This window comes from Ilyonectria robusta, assembly GCF_021365365.1.
Source record: "Ilyonectria robusta strain PMI_751 chromosome Unknown BGZ61scaffold_46, whole genome shotgun sequence".
NCBI classification, from domain to species: Eukaryota; Fungi; Ascomycota; class Sordariomycetes; order Hypocreales; family Nectriaceae; genus Ilyonectria; species Ilyonectria robusta.
In genome coordinates, this window is record NW_025764480.1 from 57,718 (window position 1) to 71,746 (window position 14,029).

The window sequence follows — 14,029 nt, forward strand, 5'->3', positions numbered from 1 at the left end:
AGTTGCAAAGTTGCGATATCATCTTATCGTCGAAGCTAGCTTAGTCTTGGGGGTGATGGCAGAAAGCTAAAAAGGAAAGGGACTGTAGGTATAAAATACTACGTCACCCCATGCACATTGGAGCGGCGATGGGGTGCATGGGGTAGCCTCAGCCGAAGGCTGTGTGTCTGCGGGCCGGGAAGCTATTACTACTACTGCATCATCTACGTACTGATCCATTGCCATGGCCATTCTTGATATTATGTGACATGTACGGATTCCGTGTGAGCACCTGTCGTTTCCTAAGCTCCTGATCCCTCATCTTCATCTTCATGCCATCCGGGGGGAGACCCGTAGACCAGGTGATTACGATCAAATGGTGCATCCAACATCAGACCGTCGAGCGTTTTCACGCGAGAGACAGCCACGTAGCTTAAACCAGTCTGAAAGTCCCGGCAGGACAGATCTGTAACTATCATGTCTTCGGTGATGCTTTGTGACTTGTGCACGGTAATTGCGTAGCATACGATCAGGGGAAACTGGGTGCGAGCGCAGAGAGTGGCTCCGATGAGGAAGTCCCTCTCCACTGGGAGAGTCGGCACAATCTTCTTGCCATCAGGGGTGGTCAGGAATACCGGTCCGCTGTATTTGTCAAACTCCATCATGATAACACAGGGAGGGTCTCGGATGCTTCCCGGCCCTGTGGAACCTAGCAGCCAAGTAAGAGTAATCCAAACCAGTTGTGCTGCTTCGGACAGTAGATGGGTCAGAATGTGAGGCGATTGGATGCGCCGTTGGCTGCACGGGAGGTGAGGGAGCTAGAACACGGAAATGCCGCGTGCTTTGTTGGGTTGGTGGAATTGGAGTCCCCAGCACTATGTGCGGCTGGCTAATTGACTCTCCGAATAAACTCCTAGCTGTATGAAGTTGCCGTAGCTTCAGTGGCGATGTAGGCTGGGTTCCGGATCTCTCATTAGGAGGCGATAGGCCAGCATCTCCGTCGGTTCTTTTCGGGGCAGATCTCTCAGCTGAGGAAGGACGGACGGCCAGGTGCCTCAACGTCAGGACCGTACCTTTGGATCTGGCACGCTTGATCAGGTTAGGGAGGCATATAGACTATACCAATGATGTCAGTTACCTCGGAATTGCGCTGGTCCCGGCATTCCAGGCAGGCTGTAGTTTGATTGGCAGATTTCCATCATTTCCTCCTGCTAGAGAAGTCACTTGCTGGTTTTATTTGGTTGCAAGACGGGCAATGGACTCCAAAATCGGATCCAGGGCTCATATTACCCCTAGAATCGGAATCCATCCTCAGTCATACGGTGCATCGGGATCGATAATGGAAGAAAGGTTGCTTGGCCAAGCAAACGAACAGATCGCCAGGCAAATTTGGCGATGGTACGGATAAACAAAGAAACAAAGAAGCAGTGACAGATGGTGGCTTGCGGATACCCACTTTTTCTAGAGCTGCCAACCAATCCAGCCTTCTTTAGCGACCGGCAATACAAAATTTGGACCAATCAGATCCCGAGAAACTTATTTATCCCTGTCTGCACCAAACCCTCATTATTCGGGAAAACTTAAGAACTAATGTAGAGTCAGCCTTCGGCTGAATAATATCTTGGTTAGTCGTTATATTAAAATCTTGTACCTCTCGTCTAGCTGCATTACTAGCGTTAAGCCTTGCCTCCTTAGGCTAGGCACACGGGGAGCCTAAGTTTTCACACGGGGACCCGAAGCGTACTCGTGTTCGACGACGTGCGCGCACAGAATCGTCTTGCCGAACCCTGCGGGTCCGTTGATCCACAGCAGCTTTGCGCCTGCGGGGAATTCTTGGTCGAGCCAGTTCTGGAATGCGGGCTGGTGGAAGATCCAGTCGCAGGTGCCGACAAGCCTCTTCTGGACGGAGTCATGGTAGCGTTCGTTTGGGGACCCGCGGCCGAGCCAGGAGTGGATTGCCCGTCGCGTCTCGGCTTCGCTCCGTTAGCTTGACACTAGAAGCTCGGAAATGACGCCTTACCTCTGTTCGCCTCTTCGATCCGGGCGAGGATCCGCTGCAGCTCAGCGGGCCAAGCATGGCCTGAGGAAGTTTCTGATCTCCGTTAGACGACGAGCATCGAGGCAGCGTTCAGATACGCACCTAACCCGGACGCGAGCTTGTCGGTGCGCCTGGTGTCCAGCTCGTGTACCGGCCGCGTCCCCTGCACTGCATGGACGGGCACCAAGTTGTGCAGTTGTTGCACCAGCTTTTCGAACAGCTCGACCTGATCTGTGCGCTCTGTCTTGCCCCAGAGCGTCCAAACCAGTTTCCGTCGCCTCGTGCCGTGAGGCTGGGGTCGGAGCGAGCCCAACGAGGCGTCATTACTTGGCGTCATGGCCCGGCCGGTGCGGTGTACAGACGTGTCACTCGCATCACAGAGAGTATTAATGATCTGTAAAATATCCCGTACCGTCGCAAATATATCGCGGTTGTCGAGAGCAGGGTGGTGGTCTTCCGACCGCATCGTTTCTTCGAACCCGACGCGCCGACCCCATTCCTCGAGGCGGACCTTGGTAGCCTTGAACTTGGTGTCTAGTACGTGCGAGTCGGGCCCGAATGATCGGTAGGTCTGCACCTTGTCCACAGCCTCTAGGCAGGAGCTGAAGAGGCCAGCGAGCCCAACGACCCCGACGGTGAGACCAACAGCCTCCATGGCGGTGCGATCGATGGACGTAATGGATGCGATGGGTTTGATGGGTTTGAGCCGAGGTGGAAGGCGGCATCTCGATATATCCCCCGCGAGGCTGTTTGCTCTGCATGCAGAGCGTGGGACCACCCACCTTCTCCAATTCGCACCTGAACAGCCTCCCATCCGGCCGTCCTTTCCTATTTAATCATGTCTCTCTATGACCTCGCCGCGACCACTTAAGCAATGCTCTGGACGTGTATTATAGAATAGTCGGTCCTATGCAGAAACCCGATACATTAAAAGTCGAACGTCTTGGCCGCCCCTTTTAAGTAGTGGCAGCTCAAGTGTGTTGCAATCAAAGCCTGCCACGTATCGTGCCGCCACAGCCGAATCGCATGGCTCTCTTCTCAACTTCCAACCAAGTTTATTTCTCTAGTCGCCCTAAATGTCTACCTCTCCTACAGCTGATATTGAAAATGAGCACATGAATCTGTTGTATGGAGGTGCTTCGTCCAGTCGATGTCCGCGGCCAGCGGTCCCTAGCACTACTGTGGGCCATAGTGTGTCGTGGACGCGTTGGATCGCTGACTCCTCCTCCGTGGGCGACTGGAGTGTGTGGCTCACGTAGCGCGATCGTTAAAACCCACCATAACCGCTGCCCCAGACCGGAGCGGGCCCCCGGGGGCATCCGTCCTGTAAGACGCCACGCGGCTCACCAGCTTCCGCCACGACCTCAGTCACATAGCTGGAATTCCACTCAGAACTACGGAGGGCCCTTTCAAAAGTCTTTTCCAAAGCTAAATGCGCCACATCCTGTAATCCTTGTGAGTTACTTGAGGTACATGGCATGCTGGCTAGCTATAACAAGTTGTCCGCTAGATCCCCTATAACTTCAGGGGTCATAGGGAGGCTAAAGTGCTAGGTAGTGGTTATAGCCTGCTGTAAATTTAGCAGTCTTTAGTGGAGAGTTAAACAAGCGAAGAACTTAACGTACTTATCCTAGAGTTAATAGCGTGCTTGCCCTTTTTGGATTAGCGCTTGGAAAAAGCCTTTGAAAGGGCCCTCCGTAGGCAGAACTCGGTTGGCTGAGTCTCACGTTCCCATCCCCACTCTCAGACCTAGAGGGCCGGCAAGCGGAACGTACCCAGAAATTCCGGCAGCGACAACAAGCGAAACAAGATATTAAGACCACAGATCATCAGGCTGAGTCCTCTCGAATAGTTGAGCCGGTAGTAGAGAATGCGCAGACCGAAGTAGAGGACAGTTTATTGACCGACACTGGGGAGTTTGGACCCGATGAAATCTCTTCCAGGGACACTTTTATCACCCCTTGTCAGGAAGATGATGATTCGGGCATAATCGACACCGAGCCAGCCTATTACGACGAGGAACCAGTCAACGCCCAGAGTGCCGAGGAGCGCGATGATCAGACAGAGTCTCAGACCCCAGAGGTCTATGCTGAAGTTCAAGCAGATCTTATTGATGGCAATACCTAGAATGATGTGCAGTACGCCACACAGAAGTTTATTCAGCAGTTTCTGGTCGGAGTCTATGGATGCAGCACCCAGGCGCATCGGGAATCTCTGGCAGCGCACATCGAGGCTGAGGGAGCACATAACCATCACGGGCTTGATCAACTGTTCCCTCGCAACGTGCCTCATACACTCGGTAAAGAGCATTTCTTCACCCGCCAAACTTGTAATGAGACACAATATCCGAGCCCTAGTCAGTGGAAAGAGTTATTCGCTGGCGACACAACGCAGCATTTCGATGGTAAGCCCAAGCAGGCTTGCCTCCACACTGAACACACGCAACAAATTCCTCCGGTCATTTCATTCGATATCGATAGCATCTTGGGTTTTGTGACTTCTCCCGCAGCAGCAGTCCACGGGATTCGGTTTTATTCTGCTCCTCAGTAGCATCAGAATATTGGCACAGACGTTCACCTGACCTTGGATCGCGTGGATCCAGATCCGGAGCGGCCCCGACTGATTCCGTCACGACTGAAAGATATGCCGCATTTCATCTTCGCGAAGATCGAAGGCGCCGATTTCATCACTTTCCACCTGTTTTTCCCACACTTGCCATGCCACCGCGACTTCTATCGGTTAACTGACGAGCAGCTCTCGCGGTGGTTTGATGATATCTTCTATCCCGCTGTCCGTCAAGTTTATGATGTTGATCGGCTCCAGCACTTGCCGGCAAGTTATCGTCACGCATTAGCTACCTGCCGTGCTCCCCAGGTGGAGTATCGCCTGCTTGAGACTCCTAGTTATCGAACCCAACTACGGATGTCCTATTTCCTGCCACCTCAAGGCTTGCAGCAACTGTAGGACCATATGCTCGCAGCGGTACGCCAACCAGGATTGCAAGACTTTCGCGACCCAGAGCTCTTCATGGAGGCAAAAGGCGCCAAACTTCTGTTCAAATATCCTGATGCACCATCCGATCTGCTTGCAGTCACGGAAACTTTGACTCCAAATTACACCATGTTCTTGACTTCTCCCACATATGCAGCGATCGGTTCTATATCGATGTGGGCAAAGAGACCTGCCCACCGCACAGCGGCGCAGTAGCACGAGACAGCAATGTTTCGTCACACGAAGCTCAGGCCTACCTCTGGCGACACTGCTGCATCTGTCGTCACATCCAAATAACAACATCACTAGATACAGTATAAAACAGGGATTCAAGTTAGGTATTGCTTTTACGTTACAGTACTGTAAGGGAAATCCATCTTAAAATATTTTCCATAATCTAGCTCTCTCCAGCGGATAATTGAACTCTTCCAGTATGGACTTATACAGTTTATTATTACCAAGGGTCGCTTATCATGTGTCAAACTATGCCAAAATGGCCCCGTGGACGAGTACATGTAATGAAGTTGTTGTGCTTGTTTGACAAATGTTTCACAAAGACGATTCCGCGAGCAAATTGTTTTAAACAAAAAGGGCAAGAATACAAGCCTTCTGAATCTCTAAATTCAGAAAGCTCCGGGTGTTTTCCTCCGGATTTTGAGCGTTCTACTAGTTTAGCAAGAACTTGCTCAGGGACAACATACGGTGCCACGCCAAATCGAGGCCCAATCGCTCGAAATGATGCCTGTGAGGTCTGTGGCGTAGTTGTTTGTGCTTCAATATTCGGAACGCCCCGTTCGGCCGCTCTAAAGCTCGGTATGTGAAAATGCCTGGGCGGCACGTGCTCCCAGGCTGGGCTGTTTACCGCAAGAGAAGCTTCGCCGGGACCTGGGTGTGAGTGCATTGCAGGAGGTAGTGTTTGTTTGAGATAATCACTGATTGATGGTAATCGGTTGTCAATTTGTTGTGGCCATAATGTGGACGAGGCCGTGATGGTGCCAGGACCGACAAGCCCGCACTCCGGGGTACGGAGCCTAGGCAATATAGGTGGCAGTTGACACGGCGCACTTTCCGAATTTGAGGTGTACGCGAAATGCTCCTCGCAAAGTATTGGGTAACTAGCGCCTTGAGGTAGGGTAATGCTAGGTGGCCAATGAAATATTGATGCTTCCATCACTTGCTCTCGTACTGGACTGTTCATAGGGTTGATAGATGGTATAGGACTTGGCACAAGCATTCCAAATTGGCCACCTATCGCCGGCGGCATGTTTTGGGGTGTCGCTGCTTGAGGATTGAGCGTGACAAGCGCAGACTCGCACAAGGCGACGGATTTGGTGTTTTGTAATTGATTAATCGGAGAGAATTGCTCTGCCGAGCTCGTGAACGGCCTAGTTACTTCTGGGGATGTGTTCGGATTCGGAGTGGGATTCGGAAATTATTGCCGTGCGAATGATGATCCTCGACGTCGACAAGCTCCTCTGTGCTTGAACTGCTTATCGATATGACGTCGATAAGCTCCCTTGTGCTCGAACTGCTTATTGATATGACATCGTTCCATGCCTCAGGCTGATGGTTGCTGGATCTTATGAGACCTAATCCAGCGTCTTGCTTCGTCTCATTTACATCTTGCGATATAGGATTTTTCTCATCGACGGGGATTGGTATCCTGAGTGGCCAGGTTGGTGCTTCAGTTTCTTTGGAGGAGGCGTTATGACTGCTGTAAGCGAGTGCAGAACTCGAGGAAGGGATCTGTCGGCTCAATTGCTCTGTACATCCGGGCATCAGTCTGTCAGCAAATGTCTTAGGCAGTGTGTTGAAGTTCTCTGAAGAAGACACACCTTCTAACAGAATATTGAAATCGGGCGCAGTGTCCTCAGACGTTGTTTCAGCGCGCTTTCGAAGAAAGTCCCGTACAGAATTGCACTGTCGTACGAGGGAGGAGTCGGAACCTTGAACATCAAACGGCCGGAGATCTTCAGCACCCACCCACCCAACAAGGCCCCTGTTTGGAAACTCCGAGCCGTCCAAGTACATAACAGGGAACTGACGCTTCGCCACTAGAGGTCCGTCATCTTCGTATCCTTCTTGCCACACCAAGTCGTTGACGCTTTGATTATAGACATAGCATGCAGGCACACTATCTATGAGCCCCAGGATTTCAACTGCGTCTGGTACGCCAACGTTGTCGAGATGTCCAAGAGGGAGGAGAAGCACGGGACAGCGGTCCGTCGAACCTTTCCGATAGGCCAGGTAGAATTCACCGGGGATTGGTTCTGTGATCACTTCAACATCTGTGACCTGCTGGCTGCTGCCGTCAGTCAGTAGGGCGTTGCCAGCTCGGCCCTGGCTTTCTTGAGTCTTCCGCGCCGGTGCTTTATAGGCCGAGGTCGGGATAAGATATCCCTGGGGCTCATTGTCCACCACATCCGCAGTTGGGTGCTTATGTTCCTTCTGAAGCGCCTCCAAAGCTGCAATATTGTTTTTCTCAGCCAGAATCTTGTTACAATTCAACACCTTGACGCCGAGATGCTTGATAGCCACTGAGGGCTTTCGCGACATCCGGCCGTGCTGTTTGCCACCAAGATGCTTCGCAGCACCCTTGATAGGGTGGTTTTTAAAGCTGAGGTCATGCTTGTCACATCGAAGGATATACCACGAACCGTCTCCCGCCGGAAATTGTACTATGATGTGCTTAATTGTTGCGCGACCATCCTGAAAGACGTCTTCGAAGCTGATGGACCTCTTTGCGGTTCCAGTAAAGCGTTTACTGCCAAGCCGACGGCGTTTCCCTTCGTTTGGGGAGTGCCAGGCACTGACCGGTTTCTGCTTGTGCTATATTGTTAGTCGAAGATCCAGGTCGGCAACGGGCACAGGATAATCACTGGGTTGACGTAGATGACGGAGTCCTCTTCAATGTCTTCGCTCTGAGACCTTCCTATCAAGGTCTGCACCTGCTTGCATCGGCGCAAGGGGACGGTGATTGGCATATTGCCAAATCAAGACGCACTGTACAAGTAATGTGGGGCTTGTCATACAGTAGAGTGCATGCAGCATCTGGTTAGGGTAAAAGAATTGAAGCCGCGCGTTTGGCGGAGGATGGTGTGAGACGCTGTTGGCGTCGGGACAAAGCGGGTGACAGCGTTGTTTACGGAGTAGGTGACTGAACTAGACAGGTACGGTCAGCTTCCTTAATATTACTTTGCTCAAAACCCGACAGTCTGGTTTATCACATCATTCGCTGGCGGGGGGCCACTAGGGAAATTGTGCGTCACCAGGAAGGCCAGGGTCAGAGTACAGGTTCGTCAAACGGGTTAGATCACCCCTGAATGAATTTGTTAACGAATGCAGGTGGTCGAGGTTGCGCTACTGTATTGAAGATACCCAGAAAGCGTTCACATAAAGGCATTGCACCAGGCTAATCGAGGGCCAACCGCACTGTTTGGTTAATCTTTAGGCTCCTCGTTAGGAACGTGGACAGTTGTGAGAAGTGTGCAGATTCCGTACTGCCAAGTCATGTGGATCGTTCAACGCACCCTGACACGAAGTCAGACGAGGGCTACTGACTGATAACGTTAAGGGTGGATGGTATGGGTGGGGCCACGTTGGATCGCGCCGAATTCTGAAGAGGCAACACTGTTTACACACTGTTTACTGCGCGGCGTCATCCTTGACTAGACGGCTCTCGCACAAGCAGGTCCATCAGGGTGGTGGGTAGCATCCTTACGCAGGATCATACTGTCGGCCGACCGGAGGCTAGACTCTTGCGAATCAATGTAAATGTATTCCCAGACAGCAAAGCAGGAAAATCGGCGTGGCCACATGTGACGGATGTGATATGCACGTAATGTGGATATGGACGTGATGTTGATGCAGGTACTAGACCTAGTGTGGGAAGAACCCCGCTAAGCCTCGGACAATATGAGAGAGAACAGAAGGAGAATGGGGAGCACGGAAACAAAACACATCCTACGACACCATCTTACATCAGAATCAGTGACTAGCACTAGAAGGATACGCGTCGACGGTAAGAAGGACCGCAATCGTAGCAAGAATTTGCTATCGTATCAATTCATTGATTTCATCTCCACAGGACGAGCCTTCTGGACGCAGACTGTCAAGATTCCACGGTGCCAGCCCGGTCCAATAAGAAACGTGGCTTTAGCGCTGGTTTTGCCAATGTCGCTGGGGTCATAATTACTCACCTCGAATGCGGAGAACTACTGCCAGGATCACGCATAATCCCTTCATTTGATACAAAAATCGCGCACTCTCGGTACCAACAGAGTGGTTACACTATTTACGGTGGCGAATGGGATTGTGAATAAGACCACCGACGGCGATGGACACAACCAACATCGAAAAGAGGACCCACCAGACGGATTGGGCAGCTGTGCCTCTGAACGGCGCCCACACAGATTTTAGAGGGGTTTGATGGTCTGTGTCCGCGAAGCCTTGGTAAGTACCCGTTCCCCCTATTGATCGCCCCGAAGACCCATGCACGTGCGCGGGACTCTATTCAGGCCCATACTCCGTTATGGCACGCCAACGTGATTTTCGCGTTGCAGTCTCGTCCGTGACGCGGTGCAGCTTACCAATGAGAATACAGGATGGTAGGCACTCTGACGCGCCTACGTTGGAGCCCACCATCAAGACCTGCATGGATGCCCGGCTCACCAGACATAGTGGGGCAAGCGAGCCCACGCCGGCGAAGCTCACCCGGCTCCGCAGGGTCGCGCGATTGGCCGGGGTGCTGGAGCAAAATACACATTTCGATCCTAATCCCATATGTAGACGTTGACATCCCCTAACATCGTGCCATGGGGCTCGCAGTTGTGGACTAAATCCCCGTAAGATTGTCTTGCAAGTCCGATGAGATCCATATCCAACTCTTTAGACCGAAATTAGACCACGTTAAGTGTCTGACTGGATTCAGTTGCTGTCACAGTATAGCTGGTCGCACCCTGTGCTGGCGTAGGGGCGACGGGACAGCTCAAAATGTCAGCGGCGGGGCGATCGCAGTCGTCGCGTGTGGTAGGACTATGCTGTTTGAAAAACCGAGATATCTGGAAGGCGGATAATTTATCATAACTATCCGCCTCTGCTGCGTACTTGAAGACATCCATAGCGAGGGAGTCGTGATGGTTTGGTGTTGTGTTCAGCTTTTGGTGCCCCTTTGTAGAACCGAGCCAATTAGGTACCTATCCAAGACGTGACATTCCAGCGACCCCGCGCGTATCCGGACAGTGTGCCCTCAATTACATACGGTGGCTGGCACAAACCTGACTCACCCTGTACTCTTCTGGCATGTTGAACGGATTGGCGTCATCGTCCTTAGACTTGTGCACCTTCTGAGCAGCATCCTCATCACCCAAGGCAACCAACACTGACGTCCGTGACCAAGATCGCCTAAGGATCGGAGGAAAGTCTCAGCTGCAACAATTTAATCGTTGCCGTGGTGATGAGACCTATAGATGCCAGCGAGCACATACCTCAATTAAGCTCTAGCGAATCATCTATCTGCTTAAATCTTGAAAACATTGCATTGAACAAATATTCGTCACAAAGTTTCCAAGTGCCTCGATCATCTGCTCGGGGCAATTCCTTTCCAGCCGCAGTGACATGTGTTAAGCTGAGGTTTGGGAGATTGCGTGAATGAAGCCGAGATTCTTCCTCAGACAACCTAGGAGTCGCTGTTACATTCTTGCCCTTGTCTAAGCGGCGCAGGAATCAGGAGACAAACAGGCTCGTCGCATCGGCGCCTACTCTCTTATCCTACTCTCATCCCGTGGTCGACTACGATAGGCGTGTGTCTTTCCTGTCACAGCCGTCCAGGCCCTAGAAGCGCGACTAGTGTCATGCAATGTACATCCCGTGCCATCGCTCGTGTGGGCGTTTCCGTTGCTATTAACTGGCGTCCTTAAGCACAATGTTGACCATGACTGGTTGCCAAGTGCAGCGAGTTTTGCTGCACCAACACCTGCATAATCTCCGAGCACCAATGGTTGGAACAAAAGGGCGTTTTCACGCGCGACACCTTCGGATTGGACGCTCCAGGTCGTTATTCGCACTGCTGGTGGATGCTTTATTCATTCGCACAAGACTTAGTAAGTTCAAAGGCACTGGCGACCTGGCGATTTTCGCGTTGAACGACAGAATGTGCGTGCTTTACGCGTGTTATTGGCCTGAGTGAGAGGACGTTTAGTAGTGCAGGAGGGATGATGGGGGTGAGGAGGGAGATAGTAGCGATGTCTCAGTGGATTCGATCATGGAGTAAAGCTGGGATTTCGTCCCCAACTGCGAGCCCCATGGCACGATGTTAGGGGATGTCAACGTCTACATATGGGATCTACACGTCTTCACTGCCCTTGTTTAGCCTCAATGATAACCAATGGGGTGATGCACTTGCGTCGCTGAAGGAGACGAGCGATATCTAGTCGGATCAGCTTAGAACATGTTTTCAATCAATGACTTATGCTCTGCGACATCTCTTCCGAAATCACCAGTTCCTCTGACGTTATTCTACCTACACCGGAATTAGTCATGCGTTCGATCGAGTCTTGGCATTCGATAGGTATCGAATCTACGGATACGCGTTCGATTCGATTCGAAGTCTACGGGACATGCATTCGGTTCGATTCGATTCGATTCGAGTCTACGGGACCTGCATTCGATTCGATTCGAATCTACGGGAGTCGCATTCGATTCGAATGCCTAGGCTTGGCGTTCGACTCGATAGATTCGATAGATGTCTGACTCTGGTGACTCCAGACGCAGCAACGGGCTGAGGGTCGACTCGATGGATAAGCCGGGTCCCTGCGTGGCTGATGGCAGTCAAAGCTTGAGTTCTGGACTGAGTTCTTGCATGACTTAGGTCAAAGCAAGGTACAACCAGAAGCGAGTCTGCCGGACCATGGCCAAAAATGACTGCATCAGTTTACCGGACATGAAGTCGACGGCGAACCATCCAGTCTATCAGACCAAAAGTCGACGGCAACTCTAGCTTAGCGGACATGAAGGCATCGGCAACTTTGGGCTACCGCACAGAATGGCATCGGCAGCTATCCCTAGCTTACCGGACATAATAGCATCAGTAACTCCTCCTAGTTTACCGGACATCATGGCAACATGGCATCGGCGGCTATCCCTAGCTCACCGGACATACGGCTTCGGCAACTTTGGGTTACTGGACATCATGGTATCGGCAGCTATCCTTAGCTCACCGAACATAACGGCTTCGGCAACTTTGGGTTACCAGACATCATGACATCGGTAGCTACCCTTGGATGACCTTCTGGGAGGATGTTGCCCAGACTTCTCAGCACTTCCATGACGGGCATTTCCTTGGTGCCCGCCCTCGTCTTCTCGCGCTCTTTCCGCTGGCGGAGGCGGAGGGCGCTGAAGCTGAGGACCTTTTCTGCCTCTTTGCCGGCGACCAGAACCCGTTGCTCGAGCTTGTGGACGTTGTCGGAGAGCTGGTCAATGTGGAATTCGAGAGAGGACTGGATGGCACGCAATCGCGATTCGGTTTGCGATCGAATAGCCTCGAATGAGACCGCCTCGTCCGCCAAGTAGCCCCTAATCTTGCCTTCTTCCGGATCCAGGAGATCAAAGTCTGGCAAGACAATGGGGTCTGTTTCGTTCTCGGCGAAGAGAGGCGGTTGCTCAGGGGGTGGTTTCCGAATCGCTTGCCAAGCCTTCTTTTCTTCTTGTAATCTGGGCATAAAAGTTAGGAGCCGTAATACAACACATTCTCCGTGAATCTCTGACCTCTTAACCTTGATCTCCAGTTGTGCAATCTTCTCATCAAGCTCAATGTTCCTGGGGTTGGGCATTAGGACCACAGGCGCCTTGGGCACATCATCGTCTCTGCTGAACCAATCCGAGAACTCGGATCGGGCTGCGAAATCCTTGAGTAGTTGGTCCTGAACCGCGCGAGCTGTTGAAAAAGTCAGTGTCTCTTCTCGTAATTCAGGTATTCGAGGGCTACTCACCACCAATAATGGCATTAGGCGCCCCATGAGGCGGCTTCTCAGTCAGAGCACGTTCGCCGCACCAAGTTAAAAGCTGCTTCATTCTTCGCAGCTCTGTCAGGCCATCAGCCTCGATGTGCTTGTAGAAACTAGCCGGGTCGACCTCCTGATGCGGAATTGCCGTTTGGCCGCTGTCGATGAGGGAGCTCGCTCGTCGCCCACGCATTCCCAAACTGCTCTGCCGGTTTCCGTTGCCCTTCTTTCGCATCGCCTTGTTCCGGTTGATGACTGGCGTGTCGCTCATCGGGAGCGCGATCTTGGCCGCTGCAATCGGTGCCTCACGCTGTGGTAACTCGTCCCAGTTTGGTACCGCGCGTTTCGGTGGTTCTGCATCGTGGCCGCGTTTCTTCGGTGCGTCATTTGTCTGTGGTACCTCCTCGTCCAGCTTTTCCTCTGAAACTCGTGCTCTCCCCCTGGTTCCTCTCTGAGGGATCTTGAGTGGCGGCTTCTCGTTGGACGCGTCCACGCTGGCTTTCCGCCTCGTGGATTTCCTCGTAGGCTTGGTTTTCGCTGTTTCCGTCGCCGTTGCCGTCGCTGCCACTTCCTCGACCACGCTACTGGCTGGTGCTGAATCCTTGGTAGCGCGTGCCTTTGCGGCTGGTCGCCCTCGCCCCCGCCCCGACTTCTTCACGGGCTCTGGCTCGTCTGCCTTCTCCGTCTTAACCCTCTTCGACTTCCGCACAAACTGAAAGTCGTCATCCTGTTCATAGTCGGCCACAGCTGTTCGGCGGTTAGCGCTTCGTCCCCGCTGCGCGTCCTCATTGTGCAATATACTGGCGAGACGCTTGCTCGTCCGCCGCCCCGCCTGGTTGCTCATGCTAATAAGTTGTACCGGCCGACGAGTCGTCACCAGAGTCATCATGAGTGGCGCATTCGGGACCGCATGAACTCCGAGGTTCCGGGTGGTGGTCTGGAGGGGACTCCGGCAATCAAGGTCGGGCTGTGGCAGGTTGGGTCTCGGGCTGCAGAGTCGCGTCGCTTCGTGATATACGTG

The 14,029-nt window shown here is 52.5% G+C and overlaps 7 protein-coding genes across 7 annotated transcripts; 2 read left to right on the forward strand and 5 right to left on the reverse strand.

Annotated features, from left to right (window-relative positions):
• Positions 1–1,507: 1,507 nt before the first annotated feature.
• On the reverse strand, positions 1,508–2,672 carry BGZ61DRAFT_594251 (prion-inhibition and propagation-domain-containing protein; the record flags this gene model as incomplete). Its single annotated transcript, XM_046256836.1, has 4 exons — positions 1,508–1,566; positions 1,631–1,952; positions 2,000–2,071; positions 2,120–2,672. 3 exons carry the CDS (start codon positions 2,670–2,672, stop codon positions 1,693–1,695), a joined length of 885 nt encoding a protein of 294 aa, XP_046095169.1. The 3' UTR covers positions 1,508–1,566; positions 1,631–1,692.
• A 1,139-nt stretch (positions 2,673–3,811) lies between these two features.
• On the forward strand, positions 3,812–4,144 carry BGZ61DRAFT_371562 (uncharacterized protein; the record flags this gene model as incomplete). Its single annotated transcript, XM_046242111.1, has 1 exon — positions 3,812–4,144. A coding segment is annotated over one exon (333 nt), but the record flags the coding sequence as incomplete, so codon positions are not given.
• A 507-nt stretch (positions 4,145–4,651) lies between these two features.
• On the forward strand, positions 4,652–4,981 carry BGZ61DRAFT_371596 (uncharacterized protein; the record flags this gene model as incomplete). Its single annotated transcript, XM_046242113.1, has 1 exon — positions 4,652–4,981. A coding segment is annotated over one exon (330 nt), but the record flags the coding sequence as incomplete, so codon positions are not given.
• Positions 4,982–5,486: 505 nt separating this feature from the next.
• On the reverse strand, positions 5,487–6,272 carry BGZ61DRAFT_486317 (uncharacterized protein; the record flags this gene model as incomplete). The annotated part of the gene is made up of 1 exon (XM_046249846.1): positions 5,487–6,272. One exon carries the CDS (start codon positions 6,270–6,272, stop codon positions 5,487–5,489), a length of 786 nt encoding a protein of 261 aa, XP_046095172.1.
• Positions 6,273–6,397: 125 nt separating this feature from the next.
• On the reverse strand, positions 6,398–8,150 carry BGZ61DRAFT_594252 (uncharacterized protein; the record flags this gene model as incomplete). Its single annotated transcript, XM_046256837.1, has 2 exons — positions 7,888–8,150; positions 6,398–7,837 (listed from the first exon to the last, which is right to left on the reverse strand). Exons 1-2 carry the CDS (start codon positions 7,990–7,992, stop codon positions 6,398–6,400), a joined length of 1,545 nt encoding a protein of 514 aa, XP_046095173.1. The 5' UTR covers positions 7,993–8,150.
• Positions 8,151–9,841: 1,691 nt separating this feature from the next.
• BGZ61DRAFT_465944 (uncharacterized protein) lies at positions 9,842–10,233 on the reverse strand. The gene has a single exon (XM_046247636.1). It carries the CDS (start codon positions 10,126–10,128, stop codon positions 9,907–9,909), a length of 222 nt encoding a protein of 73 aa, XP_046095174.1. The 5' UTR covers positions 10,129–10,233; the 3' UTR covers positions 9,842–9,906.
• Positions 10,234–12,216: 1,983 nt separating this feature from the next.
• On the reverse strand, positions 12,217–13,897 carry BGZ61DRAFT_371573 (Mis12-Mtw1 protein family-domain-containing protein; the record flags this gene model as incomplete). Its single annotated transcript, XM_046242112.1, has 3 exons — positions 12,217–12,718; positions 12,773–12,941; positions 12,997–13,897. 3 exons carry the CDS (start codon positions 13,895–13,897, stop codon positions 12,217–12,219), a joined length of 1,572 nt encoding a protein of 523 aa, XP_046095175.1.
• Between the last annotated feature and the right edge of the window lie 132 nt (positions 13,898–14,029).